The sequence below is a fragment of the Perna viridis genome, chromosome 4 (assembly GCF_037379345.1).
Source record: "Perna viridis isolate PV_CMFRI_1.1 ecotype Kerala chromosome 4, ASM3737934v1, whole genome shotgun sequence".
NCBI lineage: Eukaryota > Metazoa > Mollusca > Bivalvia > Mytilida > Mytilidae > Perna > Perna viridis.
In genome coordinates, this window is record NC_142448.1 from 1,861,547 (window position 1) to 1,879,091 (window position 17,545).

Consider the following 17,545-nt stretch of genomic DNA (forward strand, 5'->3'; position numbering starts at 1 on the left):
TCAAATAAAAGACACGAAACTTTTCTCTTTCAATTTGATTTAGTTTATCTCTTTTCCTTTTTTATGTGACCAGCAGATAGTACATGGGATACCCAGCCGACAGATGCAGGGGGGACGGGGGGGGGGGGGTGACAGGGTATCGGGTAATTTCGCCCTAGTTACATGGTCGCCCTGGGTTGTTTCGCCCCAAGGTATTTTATTGAAATTTTGATTGGTCATTCAATTGTTAGGAAAATTAATATAACGGACATTGTTATTACAGAAATATTCTTCAAACAGTAATTGACAATAGATGTTATTTTCAGCTTTAACTCAGCTTGCATTTTTTTGATCTTCAAACAATTGTCGAAAATGTATAAAAGACATAAGTTCGAACTGGCATATTCATTCTTGAATTCGCATCTTGACATGTCCTTAAAGCAGACAACTTGTGTATTTCTTGTAACCAGACAGTCCGACTTCAAGACAAAATAAACCAAAAAAAAAAAAACACCAAAAAAAAAAACAAGACATTATTTGGTAGATATTAATTGGTTGTGCAGTTGTACATTTGCCTTAGTTTATTTCACTATCTAATTTTAATAGACAAAAATCGGGGCGAAACCACCCAGGGCGAACCGGACATTATTTGCAATTTTTGTCAATTTAACACATGGAAATGACAAATTTACAATGAAAAGGGGAGGGGAGAGAACCCACTGCACCCTTCTGTGGATCCACCACTGAGATGCAACATCTTCTGTTTTTATTTATATTGTTCTAAGCTTTTATGTAATGTATGCTTTAGTAGTGTTATGTATTTTTCTGTACCGTAAGTATCAAATATAAGTTGCATATATGTGGCAAAACAAAATGTGTTATGAATATTCAGTAACAAAGGCTGCGTGCGAGTCGGTCTTCTCATAAGTACATTTGTATATTTAATACACCTGCTAAACTAAGTAGATATTTGCGATGGCTTTATCATAGTCAGCGGAAATATACAACCATACAGTTAAAGGGGTTAAACGTATAGATTTGTGAAGAGGTTTTAAAAAAATAAGTAAACATATCCCCTTATCTATTGGCTGCCACACGTTTTACCATGATCCCCAGTAGTTAACACACTCTGTGCTTCATTTCTTTTTCTACTAGACTTCCGTCCACATATTATATTCCAAAACTCCACAAGAATCCATACAAACCTTTCATAGCTGGATCTGCACTTCCGATACTATTACATACTTACAGCTGTCAAAGATAGTATTACATCTTACAGCAGTGAAAGAGGGTATTATAAACAGCAGTCAAAGTGGGGTATTTTATACTTACAGCTGTCAAATATGGTCTTCGTTCTTACCACAACACTTTTACTCTGTCACGTAGAGGTATCAATTCAATGTGGATATCCGAAAAACTCGAAATATCTTCTGGAAACCCTGAATACTAGATTATTATCGGAATATAGTAGCATCAAGACCAATGATTTTTCAACTCTTTATATTACTATTCCCAATACTCAGTTGAAATCCAGACTCAAAGGCATTATGTATCGTTGTTACAGAAAAAAAAAGACGGAAACGTAGTACTTGGTAGAGAGTCCAAATACTTTATATAAAAAAAAATTCCAAATCTTGTCAAAATGCTTGAATTTGTGGTGGACGTGTTTTTCAACAGACGTAGGCGAGTTTCGCTACTCGCTTACATTTCTTTCACTCCTTTGAGACTGACTTTATAGCTAATCTGATTCAAAAGACGGGACTGTTTAGCTATATAGTTTTTGCTATATAAATGATACGGGGCGCCGAATGGGACTTGATCTTTTTGTGATCAAAATCAATTTTGTGTCACAAAAGTCAATTCTGTGTCACAAAATTCAATTCTGTGAGACAAAATTCAATTTTGTGTCACAAAAGTCAATTTTGTATGCAAATTAGTTTACAGAATCCTTTGGATATGCAAATTAATTCAAAATGTGCAGCATCATGTACACGTGTATTACAAACTTAAAGCATTCACCGCAGTACAGTGGATATGGTTCGAATGTGCACGGTTATAATAAAGCACATAAGTGAAAGAAATATCAGATATCGTAATCGTATTACCCACTGTGTCATTTAATCTTTAATCTAAAGAGGCTATTTGAGCGTTTGTAATTATAATCAAAAGGGAAACGAAAGTTAGACACGTGATATATCGGTTTTTCATCTCGCCCGACCTGTTCCACTCAATCGAATTTCTTGTCATACGCCAGTAAAATAGGAATGAAATAAGGAAACTATCTGTATCTGGCAAAAATCGTGAGAGATAGTGGAACAAAATAATCTTTCGCCGACTTTGACAGATTAACAAATTTCACCGCACAACACAATTCCAATACGATTTTATTGGCTAATCTGACATTTATTTCTTTTTCCAGCAAAACTTGGGACATATACATCAAAACAAATTGTCTTGTCTGATTTTAACGAATTTGGTTGCGATTAACAGGTCGGGCAAAACATTTTATAGTTGAGTTGAAAAATGTTAGGAAATGATCACATGATTCACCAGGAGAAATCCCAATAAATCGAAAGTAGAAAAATCGCGTGTTTTAAAACCTGTTTTATCAAACAAATCTCACAGAAAACTAAATAGCAATTTAGTCTTTTCAAAACACTTTACTGTAGAAACAACTTAAAAGATTTTTTTGGAAATTTCACTTAAAACGGCCTTATTAAACGTCCTGCTTTGCTAGAAGTAATCGGAAACATGTGGTTACTATATCCAATTAGAAACCTTACAAAATCGTGATGAGAGAATTCATTTGCATATTCAAAGATTCTGTAAACTAATTTGCATACACAATTGACTTTTGTGACAAAATTCAATTTTGTCTTACAAATTTCTATTTTATGACACGAAGTTGAATTTTGTCTTTTGACTTTTGAGACACAAAACAGACTTTTGTCTCACTAAATTGAATTTTGTGCCACAGAATTGACTTTTGTGACACAAAATTGAAAATTTTTAGTATTTTATAAATTTTGTTAATCTGAATTCATTTTTGTTGAACAGAATTCACTTTTGTCTGTACAAAATTGAATTTTGAGTACAAAACCACAAGAGTCCCATTCGGCGCATATTGATGACATATTGTCTTCCAACAATCCTAGTTTTGGGGATTTTATACCTCGCATAAACCCCAAAGGAAACTACAGACACCGTGAAGTCATCCTCATATCTTGATCTACACTTAAAGATTGGTGGAAAAGGAAAACTCACGAACAACCATACGACAAACGTGCTCATTCCGTATTGCCAACTTAAATTCCCTAGCTGTTCGGGTATTGTCCTTGGAATATGTTCTTTTGATTTCCGCTCGAATATTTGTTCCCTTTATTACTCTTTCAGTATAAGATGAACCAAGAATTATCCTGAAAATTTCGTTGATATCTGCAATGCAGACGACACGATCATACGCTGTATTTCATGTACACTAAGAATGAAAATATACACTATGAAAGTTTGAAAATGACAAATATTGCCAAGTACAAAAGTACCAATCATTTACAAAAAATGCAAATTTCAGTATGCTGTACATGTGTTTCAAGGAGTAACTCTCGTCAGCAGTATAAAAACCAAATAGGTAGGAAGTTCAAGATTCAAAAATAAATTATATACAAGAATTACTCTGAACCAAAAATATCGAAACAGGAATCCGTTCGAATTCTCTACTACTCTATACCATAGTTTCTTGCTGAATTAACTTTATCATAGACTAAAAACTGCAGTTGTGATATTTATTAAATCCATAAAAAAGAAACATTTAGGTCGCCTTTGCTCGATGAAATTATAACTACTTCAGATTACGAAGGGAACATAACAGGAGCAGAAAATCAATTTAGTAGGCTTGAGCATCAAAACTAATAAGTTGTATAGTAGCACAGAAACAAGAAATGTTTACGAACACAGTTTACATTTATCCACCTACAAAACTAGGATGGATAGCACATTCTTAGGAAAGAATACTCTTTATAACACGGGATCTAAATCTTAAACACTATTTTCTTATTCTATAGGTCGAAAACATGACAACGCCAAGGTGAAGAAGTATTCTAGAAAGAAAGGTTTTTAGTTACTCACTATGATTAAGTCAATATTAAATGAGACTCTTTTTAAAAAGTAACTTTTATTATCATGAACTCGTGGATCGTTATGGTGTATCTATCTGCACCATGAGAACCGATTTTGTTCAACAAGCCGTAGTTTTCATTTCCTCTTTCGTTTACCCTGGACTTGACTTATTATGAGCAACTCGGTGGGTGTTTTTAGAAAAACCCTACCGGTAAATCTGGTCGGTACTCTCAGGTTTTAGTGGAGTCAGAGCTGCTCATGTACTTTCGTTTCTTTGTACGTATAATTTGGGATATTTTGTGTTTTTTTTATGTGTGTGTGTCTGTTTCTCTGTCTGGTTTTTGTCCCAGGATTGCGTTATTTTGTTTTCCGCTAGAAACTTGTTTCCCCGATTACTCCAGAGCTTTTAAATGAGCACGGTTTCTATGCAATATCATAGTAAACATTTGTCCAAAATTGTAATTTAGCTGAACATTTAAAAAGATCATAAAAGCATTGCTTAGAAGCTGAAATGAATGATATCTCCCAAGTGTGAATTGTTTTTGATGAAACTCCTTTATTGTTAGATTACCGGATTATAATCACTTGCAATATGACCGGAGCCGCTGGCGGATTAGGATATACTTACCCCTCTAGGGCACCTGATACATTCCAGGTTTTCGTGAGACTCAACATTTATATTATCGAATCGACATTGTTAAGTAATGGGGAAATATTGAATCCTGTTTTTTTTTCTTTTCTGTCCCAATTTAATTAAAACGAAAGCAATGCTTCAGGCCCCCCGCCTCGCAAGAAAAAAATTGTCATGGAATATTATTGTGTAAAGAGTAATCGAAGTAGATTTAGATGTGTTGAGCCTTTGACCTTGAATTATTTTGTCGTGAGGTCGGTGTGACCTTGACCTTTAACCTACTGACCCCAAAATCAATTGGTGTCTTTCTTACCACATAAGCCTTCAACTGGCCAAGTTAGGTGAAATTCTATGAAGACTTTCAAGAGTCACACTCAGAAAACCAATTTTCAGCTCCAAAATTTGATTGCATTATGTGACTTTGACCTTTCACATACTGACCACAAATGTCTTTCTCACCTCATAAGCCTTCAACTGTCCATGTTTGGTGATATTCTACGAAGGCGTTCAAGAGTTAAGCTCCAGAAACCAATTTTCGGCTCCAAAATTTAATTTCATAAAGTCCATGTGACCTTGACCTTTGCCATACTGATGTCAAAATCAATAGGTGTCTTTTTTTACTTTATGAGCCTTTATTAGCCTAGGCTGCATAAAATTCCATGAAGGCATGCAATAGTTATGCCCCAGAAACCAATTTTCGGCATCTAAATTCTATTTTGTTAAGTCTGTGACCTTGCCCTTTGATCTTCTGACCCCAAAATTTATAGGTGTCTTTCTCACCTCATAAGCCTTCAACTTTCGAATTTGTCGAAATTCTATGAAGGCGTTCAAAAGTTACGCTCCAGAAACCAATGTTTAGAATTCTATTTCATTTAGTCTGTCTGACCTTAACCTTTGGTCTACTGACCTCAAAATCTATAGGTACCTTACTTACCCCATAAGCCTTTAGCTAACGAAGTTAGGTGAAATTCCATGAAGGCATTTAAAAGTTAAGCCCCGGAAACCAATTTCAGACAGACAGAGAGCTGAATTCTGTACTCCCCTGCTATCGCGAAATGCGGGGGACAATTAGACTTGTCACTTGTTCCATTCATTCACCTGATGGAAAGATTGGTAGGTCTAATTTTAATTATTTTGTTTCTGTCCATGGCTATGTAAATTATTTTAGCTAAAATTTGGAATGATTTGACATAAAAAGTCAGCAAGAGTTTCATGAAATGAAACCAATGAACAGTTACACTATTGACACACCCAGTCCTGTTACAGTAGAGTCAAGTTGTCTTCCAGCATCAACATATCTAATACACCATGCTTTAAAGTATGACAGCAAGAAAAGTTAACTAATAATTATAATGTAAAAAATTAAATGATACCTTGCCACGTTGCAAAAAACTTTTGCGGGTAAAAGTAACTTTAAAAAAAACTTTTGTGTAAACAATCCGATCAGATTGAAATTCAATCTTGATAACTTTATCTGTAGTTTATGTTACGCAATGACTATACAAAGTTTGTAAAAAATCTTTCAATATCTTATTAATTTATCATCTAGAAACTGTCAAGGGATGGACAGACAGACACACAATTTTTTTGGAGAATATCACTTGAGAGGCGGGGTATAAAAAATCAGTTTTAGCTTCCCAATATTTTTACAAAGAATTGTTTATACCTTTTGATCTATCTTTCTTCCACCTCACCAGTCCCCCTTTCCCACTACCACTTTTCTGACCTCCCACCCCTTTTCTCCAACCCTCATTTTAGCTGCCTACCACCATTATTATGTTAAATGCCTTGAAGGTCAATCTTAACATGGTTAACTAACAGATGACAGAATTGTTTCCACTTCCGATCTATAAAAAAATCAACTTATAGTTTCCTATCTATATAAATGTAAATGAAAAAGGAATATTATAGTAACACTGATTTTATTTCAAACAAGCAAAAGTTACAAAATATATAAATCTGAATGATAGAAATCTATGAGAAAAAAAACTCATATAAAATATACAACAAATAAAGTCAATATAAAAATAATGTTTTTCAATTCAGAACATTATCTAAATAGTTTTAATGATTTGAAAATGCAAATATCAAAAACATCACAGATATGCTAGAGATAGAAATGTATATATCTTTTGACAGAAAATTCAGTCCGTCTGTGTGTCAGATGAAGAGTTATATTTCTTGCCAGTACTTATAAATATAATACTAGTAGTACGTAAACTTGTTTTCTCATAATAAGATACATGAATGCCTTTATCTATGGGGTCTACATGCAATAGTTGATATGTATATCTACTACATTGATTAAAATCTACTTCTGTACTACTTCTAGCTGAAAAATCTAAGACCAAAAACCATCTGTAATGAAGGAAAGTACCGTCAGAGTACATGGTATAGGGACAGAAGAAATTATCAACTAAGCTATCAGAATTTTGATTAACTGTTTATAAAAGTAGGAACTATTACAATTATTCTTTATATGCCACTAGCTATTGCACACTTTCAATTAAACTGATGTATACTAAGTGTAGATTAATTGTGTAATTGATATGACAACTTTCACTAAGTCTTTAGAGGTTCTGCAATGATTGGCTGTATGTAATAGGTTAAAGAAGTGACAGCATAATAGACAATGTTGTACAGTATTATGTGGACACAAATTTTTGTGGATTTTTTGCTGAAACATTATTGTAAACAAGTGGAGAGTAAAATATATCATCATCTAAGTATGTGTCTATAGACTACAAAGTTAGTACCCTGTCAACACTAATACATTTTCAAGTTTAACTAATACATGTATCACAGTTCATCATGGCTGTCATGTTTGAGTACAGTTGGTTTCAGAGGTTTAATATTTACAGCTTCGCTAGATCTAATGGTATGTTTCTGTGGTTTTTCTGGATCTACTGGTCTTGGCATTCTCACATTATCTCCCATTATCACTTCAAACTCTTGTGTTTCATCATTAAATATCACCTTCCCTTCCTGTAGAAGATAAACAAAAAGTACACAAGTTTCCTTCAACAAGATATTTTATTGATAAAAAATAACTGACATGTTTGTTTACAGGTTTTATAAGAGAATATAGTGTTTTATAAGAGAGTATAGTGTTTTAGCTAAGTTAAACCTTAAGAAAGGATAACAATTTACCATGATACCTTCTTGAAAACAGTTTTTAATGAGTAAATATGATTATCACAATGTGTATGGAATACAAAAAATGTTTTAATAGGGGCATTTAGATCAAAACAAAAACATCAAAATCTGTCTTTCATTTTAAACCTCTAAATTTTTTTTATCTGTAGAAATAATACAATGTACACGTACAAATGTTATAAGGTTCCTATACTTCTGCTAATATGAAACAAAAATGGGTAGCATCAAGATTTACCTTTGAAAACCTAGCATTGTTTTTCACTCAAGCAAGAAATTTCAACAGTTCATTATCTTTCATTATGTCCCTTAAATAGAAACACTCTTAAATACATTCTGAGCAATTCATTTTTAATTTAGTTAGTGTTTTTCTTTTATAATGTGTAAGGAAGTAAACTTACTGAAGGTTTTCCATCTTCTGTTGGTCTAACACAGACCCCTGTTACATCACCACATAGCTTCTTTGAAAGGTCTAAATAGGATTGGGATCTGGTCTTCTTACTATAGTAGTTAACCAAGGCAGTAGTTACGTCAGTCTTTCTTTTCTCTGTAACAAGATATAATGCAATTCATTGTTTTGAATAAGAAAAACCTACCAAAAAACATCAAAAATATTTCATGTATAGTGCATTTAACAAATTCAGGCTTTCTGACAAATCCCTTTCTCTAAAGCATTTAAAGCAAGGATTGTTCATAAAAAAAATTAGAAGAAAGTTGGGACTTACACTTTTCAATATTTTGTGAAAAATATCAAAGAATTCTCCTGAGTTGTAATTATTATGCATTTGAAACAATTTCTATGCAGCCCACTTATAAAGACATATGTTGGCCCTACATGTATAACAAGAGATGAAAAAAAAGATTACTGATAATAATACTGAAAGTTAAATGATTGTATGCACACAACATCAAGGCAAATTTGGTCTAGGAATGTACAACAGTGTACCGCCCTCCTGGACCAACTTCATTATACTTACTCAGTAACTGCTTACAAGCTCTCCTTACTTTTGATGGATTGAATTCAGTTTCTTTATAATTATCTTCATCACAAATGTTTCTTAAAACTTTCGGAATTTCTTTCTCTAGTATTTCCTTTGTGTTAAAGGAAAGGCGCATTGAAATTGCTGGAAAATAAAAGAACATATTTAACTCTTCATTGTTTAGTGTTTTTTTTCTGTTTGTCTACCAATAAATTTGACACTGATTTATAACACTTTATGGCTTGCTAGCAGACATAAATAACAAACATAGGCTTATTACAAAGCCCATGTAATCAATACTGAAAATTAGCAGCTAAAATCATAATGCTATGTGATACTAGGCAAAAATACACATGCTACAATGTATATGTATAAGACATGAAAAAAAAACAACAAAAATCATTTGATTTTATGAAATCAAAGGTAAGGCCTATAATTGTTGTGTGAAATAAGATATGTTAAGAACATTAAGTAGCTGTCTTTGTCAGAATCATGCAAAATCTGAAAAATATGATACACCCCAAAAAAGGCTACATATTTTTATTTTTGTAATCAAGTTGTTTTATGGGTCTATACTATGAAAAATCTGCCTGCTCTTAGGAGATAATCAACATTGAAAATCCAGTAGATTCTATTGTATTTCAGCGTCATTTACAGAGTTATCTCTCTTAATTTTGAAATCTACAGTGCATTCTATATAATTTTTTATCTCCTAAGAGCACAGGTTATATGGAAAACCACATGTTAATTTCTGTTTACTATGACATTTCAAACAAAATATCAAAAAATAAAAATATGTAGGCTTTTTACCCATAAATCACATTTTGCATGATCCTTAGTTGGAGTGCTACTTAAAATCTAGTGTTTTACTCTTTGTAGAGAAACGAAACATAAAAATCACCTTCAGTGAATATAGATTTTTATGTGTAGACCAAAGATGTATAATTTTTGCTTAACATTCTTGTATTTGAAATAACATTCATTGGATTAGTTTACATCAATAAATAAGAATTAGGTTGCCATCAAATCTCCAAAATATGGCTTCAGATGTGAAAATATAAAAAAGAGGACATGCAAACATGAAACAAGTCATTCGAGATTGTCATGTGTTGAACATACATGTGTATATTCAGTTACTTTTATTTTTAATTTAACTTAGGTTATTTTAATATGGTAGTTAAATATTGACCTCTTATAGGACTCAAACCAGCATCCATTTTAGCAAAAAGTTGAAGTATAGAATATATATGTAAAAACAAGCCTCGACTTGTCTTTTGGGAAGACTGTTTTTTTAATTAATATCATCTTTGGAGCTGGAAATATCATCCGAGAGTGGTAGCCAATAACATGTTCATTCCATAAAATTCTTTTTGACGGTAGATGGACATAACCTACCATTTAAAAATACAAACAAGAAATTGGAACATCACTTTTGAAAACAAAAAAAATATGGGTAACCACTGATAGAGTGGTATATCACTATGTCAGTGATCCATCTTAATATGACCATTTCTGTACTGTATCTGGAAATTGGTGGGGTTTTTTTTTTTTGTGGGGGGAAGGTCTTTTGAACCAAAAAAATATATCATAGAAATCATGGAAGTTTTGTCTGCACTTGTGTCATAATTAGAGTAAATGACTTTTATGTCCTGGTTTGTAGTTTTTGTATTTGATTTTTTGACAGGGAGTCAACAATTCCAACAATGTGCTTACTGTCCCTGTAACAGTTAATAATCCCAACAATGTGCTTACTGTCCCTGTAACAGTATAGTGTAATACCATTTATACCATAAAACAATGCCAACAATGTGCTTATTGTCCCTGTAACAGTATAGTGTCACAATGCCAACAATGTGCTTACTGTCCCTGTAACAGTATAGGGTAACAATGCCAACAATGTGCTTACAGTCCCTGTAACAGTATTTTATAATACCATTTATACCATAAAACAATGCCAACAATGTGCTTACTGTCCTTGTAACAGTTAACAATGCCAACAATGTGCATACTGTCCCTGTAACAGTATAGTGTAAAAATGCCAACAATATGCTTACTGTCCCTGTAACAGTATAGTGTAATACCATTTATACCATAAAACAATGCCAACAATGTGCTTATTGTCCCTGTAACAGTATAGTGTAACAATCCCAACAACATGCTTACTGTCCCTGTAACAGTATAGTGTAATACCAATTTATACCATAAAACAATGTCATTTCAATATTATGGTAGATATAGCATTTAAATATAGGTATATTACAATAAAAATTAATAGATATCATCAGAGACAAAACTTGTTAAAACACAAAGAAATGTCTTGTATAATTAAAAGACTTCAAAATACACATACCTTTTGCAGTTGCTTCACATCCAGCACAGAGAGCATCTAAAATCAAAAGAAGTAACTATTTATAGGCTATTGCAAGACTGAGGGTGACATTTATAAATCTATCCTCTCTAGTACTACTTAGTTATTTCAAAGTCAATACATTCTATTCCATGAATTCTAACTTGTCATTTTGAGGGTCACTTTTGCTCAAAATGGCCACAGAATTATTTCCAAGTGGCCTTTTGATATCGGAGAAACAATGTAATTTAACATTGTGATGTCATTTATCTTTCAGTTGAAGCAGATTTAAGTATGAAAACAATGGGAAAGTAAATTATTTTCTGCACTAGCATCCATCTTTAAAACTCAGATTTCGGTGTTATGAAGTGGAATTGAACAACGGCAACGAAACTGTAAATTAACAGCTATCGAATAGCATACAATGTGTACATGTATGTCTATATGAATTTGTGAACTTAAGCTCAAGTCTTAATATAACTTAAAAAAAAATGGAATTCTCCACTAAGAGAATGGGACAGAGCTTCATTCTGTGAAGGAAGACAGTGAACACTTTGAACACTTATAATTGGAAAACTGAAGAGATATCTGAAATCTGATTGAAAAATACAGGCAGGGATATTGGAGAGAAATCCAATAAAACAAATTTTCAAATTGGACCAAAACTAAAAAAGTTGATGGTTTCGGGTGTGGTCCCTTTGACCCCTTATAATTCAAAAATGGTAAGAGATACTTGTGCCTGAAATCTGACTCAAAAATGCAGGAAGGGATTTTTAAAAGGAATTCCATAGAAAAAAATACTTTTTTAAATTGATTTTTTTGGGCACTGATGTAAAATTACTAAACAAACTTGGCAAAATGATAAATGGCATGAAGTCTAATTTGTTGAAAGGGGAACCTGATACTTTTTCTTTGGGCTTAACTACTACTTAAGGCCATTGCCTTCCTCAAATGTACGGCCTTACAATGCCTACATGTAGTATATTTTAATTTTTACAAATTATGAATTATAGTTTATACTGCAGTAGACCAGCTAAGTCTAAAACGACAGATGGTATTGCACCTATATTTCTCATACCTTCAGATACCTCTTCCTCCTTTTTGTCCACAGTCACAGACAACTGTACGAAAAATAGCAAAAATATTGTGATCAAAGCCTTCATTTCACGGAATATATTCTTATTGAGAATGTACACGTACTTGTTACCTATGTAAACAACGAATCGTGGTCGCCGAAATGTTTTGTTATACATTTTAATTAGCAAAATCAAGTTCGGATACTGATCCTACTTTCAATCCGGATTTTTTTTCGGAGGATCAGTTAGCATCTTTCTTTATCTCCAATGTTGGAGATCACCGAAATCACTTAGAAATCAATATTTTAAAATATTTATGTAGCACTAAAAATAAATGAACTTTTATGTACAGCTAAGAATCCATATTTGTTAAAACGTGTCGAGTTAGTAATATACTCAATTAGACGAGGACAGGGGAGAGGGGACGAGAATAGGTGGTTTAAGGGTTTGTGAATGGTGGTGGAGGGGACGGGGAACGGTGGTTGATAGGGCCGGGAACGGGGAGTGAAAAATATAGAAAGTAGGGATTCTGGTTGGGAGGATGGGAGGCGGTGGTCCAGGGGAGGAAGACGGGGTGAAGTACCCACTGTCCACCCCTCAGAAAGGTTTTGGAAGTAGATCGAAGGATCATTATGATACTTTATAAGGTTTGTTATATTTTATTTACTTTGTCGCACAGGTACTTGGGGTACGGACGGTTTCCATCACTGGTCCCTCTTTTCCTCGACAACCACTACGTCTGTCCGTTTCGATAATCCGATTTAAAAAATCATATTCAGCAAATTTCTTAGTCCATTTATTATTTATCTCAAAGACGCAATATAAAATGCATTATATACCGAATTATTGGTTATCGAGAAAAAGGGTGGTGGTGGTCAGGACTATCCATGCCCCAGATGTTTACAGTGGCAGATCCAGAAATTTTACAACGGGAAAATGTCTGATCATCAATTTTATTAAAGGAGGGGTTTGTTCATTCTCGCCATATTCCCCCCCCCCACTTTTCAATCTAAAAAATTAAAAGTTCATTGTGTAACCTTCCCCCGGATCCTCCACTGACTTTAATATTGATGTAAACAATATGGTAGTAGGAGCTCTAAGACTTGCAGTCGAACTGGACATTAATAGAAAACCGCATATATTCGATATTATGTTTTATTGGTACATACATGATGCAACTAAACGATAAATAGTAAAAATTGAAAAAAAATATATATATTAATGAGAGGTAGGGGCTATGGGGTGCCATACAGGGTCCTGTCCTTACGTACTTGTGGGTAGAGCCCTATTTTAAACGAAATAATGATGATTAGGGACAGGTAGCGTCAAGAAATCTAGAAAAAGCGACAAGAAGTTTAATCCGAATAATCCAGTCGTTATATTAAGTTCCCTACGATCACTCCTCGAGAGTGAAGTGAAACGGATACGGAGAAAATGTATTTTTCTTTTATTCAGCCAATTTTAGAACATGGTGATATTATTTCGGACAATTCGACAATGTCCTTTGTTAACAAGCTAGAAAATGTTCAGATAGAAGCTATGCGAATTGTGACGGGAGGGACCAAATTAACATCTATCAATAAACTTTGTGAGGAAACGGGATGGGAAAAACTTTCGGGCAGAAGGGAAAAACATAGACTCATATTATTATATAAGATTATCAACAAGGAAACTCCAGAGTATTTGCAATCGTTAATTCCGAACTCGGTTGATTCCTTGCATGGACATTATACTAGACAATCACAAAATATTTTAGAAATTCGCACGAGAACTAACTTCTACTCTGAATACTTTCTGCCAGCAACAGTTAAACTATGGAACAAACTTCCTGAGAATACCATGAGTTCTAGCTCCACTAACATTTCTAGAATTAAGATTCAGTAACATTTGATAAAATGCCCGTATCTTTACTATATTGGTACACGACTAGGGCAAATATTACTTGCCAGACTGCGAATGAACAGTGCTTCACTCAACGAACATCTGTTCAGTCGTAACCTTGTTAATTCCCCTAATTGCACTTGTGGTCATGTCGAATCAACTTCCCATTTTTTTGCTATTTTGTCCCAAATATACTTTATTACTAAATAAAATCATATTTTCTATGACACTTGATGTACCTATTACTGTAAATGTATTATATGGCTCAAATATTCTAAATGCTGAACAAAATGTAGAAGTTTTTCTTTAAGTTCAGAAGTTTATTATCAAAAGTAAAAGGTTTATAAATGCTTGACTTCCATGTACTACATCTCTTCACTAGTTTTGTAATTCCATCTTTGTTTTTTTTCTATTCGTTTGTCTTATTTACTAGTAGGTGAAGAAAATCATTCCACATGCATCTTATTTATAAGAATATTCTTGCAAGTTTACTCTTAAGGACACGAAACTTTGTATAAGCTCTCTAGCTTCTTTCCGAATCCTACCATGAGTTCGTATGTAAATGTGTATACTGTATTTGCTTGTGCTTATATACTTGAATAAATATGTCTAAACTAAACGGATACGGAGAGGGACTGCATAATTCGAGTTACAAGAAGTTTTTTGTTATTTATAGTGAAATAAAAATGAATGCTGTATAAAGCAAGAGGCTCCGAAGAGCCTGAATCGCCCACCTGGTTGAATGTTGCCTTTCAAAGGCAATAAATTTAACAAGTTGTCCAACAATTTTGAACCAAAAAATCTTTGGTATGGCTTATCATAAGGATCATTTCAACAATTGAAAGTTTCTTTTAATCTATCATAGTTTTCAAGATATTGACTGAAAACTATTTAAAAAAGTCATTTTTCCTCTTTCAAGGGCAATAACTCTTACAAGGAGTCATCTGGCAACTTTATCTCTGAAGACTTTTGTAGTCCTAATAATAAGGATAATTTCAGCTATTGAAAGAATTTGGCTAAACCTAACGGTTTTGGAGATATATGCAAAAAACTACTGTTTGACAGTATGTTCTATTTTTAGAAACGGCTGCCATGTTTTTTGACGGATCAAAAATCCCTACATCAGTTCTATGCAGGATATATACCCCAACATTCATACCAAGTTTTGTTTCCATTGGTTATGTAGTATCAGAGTAGAAGAGTTTTGAAAGAAATAACATTAAAAATAGCAAAAATCGTTGAAAAAGGGCAATAACTCCAACATGGCTTAACGGATTGAAACCAAAACATTTATACCAAGTTTGGTTCTAATCAGTCAAGTAGTTTCACAGAAGAGTTTTGTATAATTGTTAACGACGACGACGGACGACGACGACGGACGCCAAGTGATGGCAATAGCTCACTTGGCCTATGGCCAGGTGAGCTAAAAAAAAAGCTAGCAAAAAAGGAATCGTTTAAACGAGATTTTTTTTGCATCCTGTTATTGATTTCTTTCCTTTTTTCACTTGATGCTATATCTCTTTTTTCTTATAAAACTTTCAATTCATAAAATAACATTCATATAAAATAAAACTCTAATTTTACAATCTTTTCCGTTAAATTTATTTGTCCTCAATTCTTCCTTCCATATTTCTTTTATTTTTATTTTCATTTACTTTTAATTCTTTCGTTCAAAGTTGTATTTTCAAAATCTTTTTTCCTGATACTTTATTGGAATATCTTTACATTTATTTTTAATTCACCTTAAATTTAAAAAAAAAAAAAAAATTTTTGACGTTATCTAACTGCATCTCGTTACCAATTTTCCTTGTCGCTTTTTTTTTCTATATTTCTTTATGCTTCTTGCCGCTAATTAGTAAGACGGAATTATTTATGTTAATTTCCCATGAATTGGTCATCAGTCTACAATTTTTCTGAATTACAACTATATCATCGTATTGAAAAACCAAAATTTTACTCATCAGAAGAAATTCACAATCTTCATCAAAATATATTTATTTGTAACTTGCATGTGGGCACTTACATTTAATCCGAAGTGTGAATGAGAAATAGCAATTTTAAGATTTTTTCCACGGTCAGCATCCCTATGGGAACATATTCTGCTCCTATGCTTGCTCACCTATTCCTACACTTTTATGAGGCTGACTTTATAGCTGATCTGATCCGAAAGAAAGAACATCATTTAGCTATATCCTTAAATCTCAGTTTCCGCTATATAGGTGACGTACTATCGTTAAACAATCCTAGATTTGGGGACTTGATACATAGCATCTACCCGAAGAATTTGGGATAAAGGATACTAAAGACACTGAAGTCAGCCTCATATCTTGACCTAAACTTAGAGATCTATGGTAAATGAAAGCTACTGACCAAACTTTACGACAAATGTGGTGACTTTTCATTCAGAATTTCCTTTCATCTGTGGCAACATCCCTTCAGCACCTGCATATGGAGTTTTCATATCACAACTCAAACGTTATGCCAGAGCTTGCCGTAACTATGCATACTTTTTGTATCGCACTAGACTTCTTACAGTTAGGCTTCTGGAACAGGGCTATGTTGCTACAAGATTGAAATCATCACTACAGAAGTTTTATGGTCGCCATCATGAACTCGTGGATCGTTACGATGTATCCATCTGCACCATGAAAACTGATTTGTTCATCGTGTCATAGTTTTCCTTTCATCCTTTGTCTACCCCGGACTTGACTTTTTATGAGCAACTCGGCGGGTGTTTCTAGAAAAGCAGAGGACGCTTACCCTACCGGTGCACCTGGTCCATGCTCCCAGTTTTTAGTGGAGTCCGAGTTGCTCATTTGCTTTTGTTACTTTGTATGTATTATTTTAGTTATTCAATGTTCTTTTGTTCTTTGTATGTCTGTTTTCCATGTTTGGTCTTGTCCCTGGATTGCTTTCTTTTGATTTTCGCTAGGACTTGGTTCCCTTGATTACTCTTCCAGGAACTTCACATGTAATGATAGTTTACAGACACAGATCAAAAGATCATACACAATACTGGTAAAAATGGTTAAGATTTTGACCAGAATGAAATGACAAGTAACGAACGGTATCCAATAAGATAAAATATTACATTGACAGACTAACAGACGGGTGGACAATTTGACAAAATGCATATATAGTGACAGATTAACGAAATGCTCGCAATAAGATAAACGAATACATTGGCAGACAAATAGACGAACGGACAATGTGATTTCTTTAGCCCGAAAATTTGCTTCTGGAGGGTGTGTTAAATAAAAATAGAAAAAAAAAGCTTAAATCAATGCAAAATCGACAATTCACTAAACTGTTATAATAACTTTTGGATTGAAGGAAACAGAAAGGCACCCCATCCAAGTATGAATAAAGTCCTATTACTCAA

At 33.5% G+C, this 17,545-nt stretch overlaps 1 protein-coding gene across 1 annotated transcript; it reads right to left on the bottom strand.

The window, feature by feature from the left end:
- Positions 1-6,631: 6,631 nt before the first annotated feature.
- On the bottom strand, positions 6,632-12,439 carry LOC148618412 (uncharacterized). The gene is made up of 5 exons (XM_088577290.1): positions 12,285-12,439; positions 11,210-11,245; positions 8,857-9,003; positions 8,281-8,426; positions 6,632-7,711 (listed from the first exon to the last, which is right to left on the bottom strand). Exons 1-5 carry the CDS (start codon positions 12,367-12,369, stop codon positions 7,526-7,528), a joined length of 600 nt encoding a protein of 199 aa, XP_088433416.1. The 5' UTR covers positions 12,370-12,439; the 3' UTR covers positions 6,632-7,525.
- Positions 12,440-17,545: the final 5,106 nt, after the last annotated feature.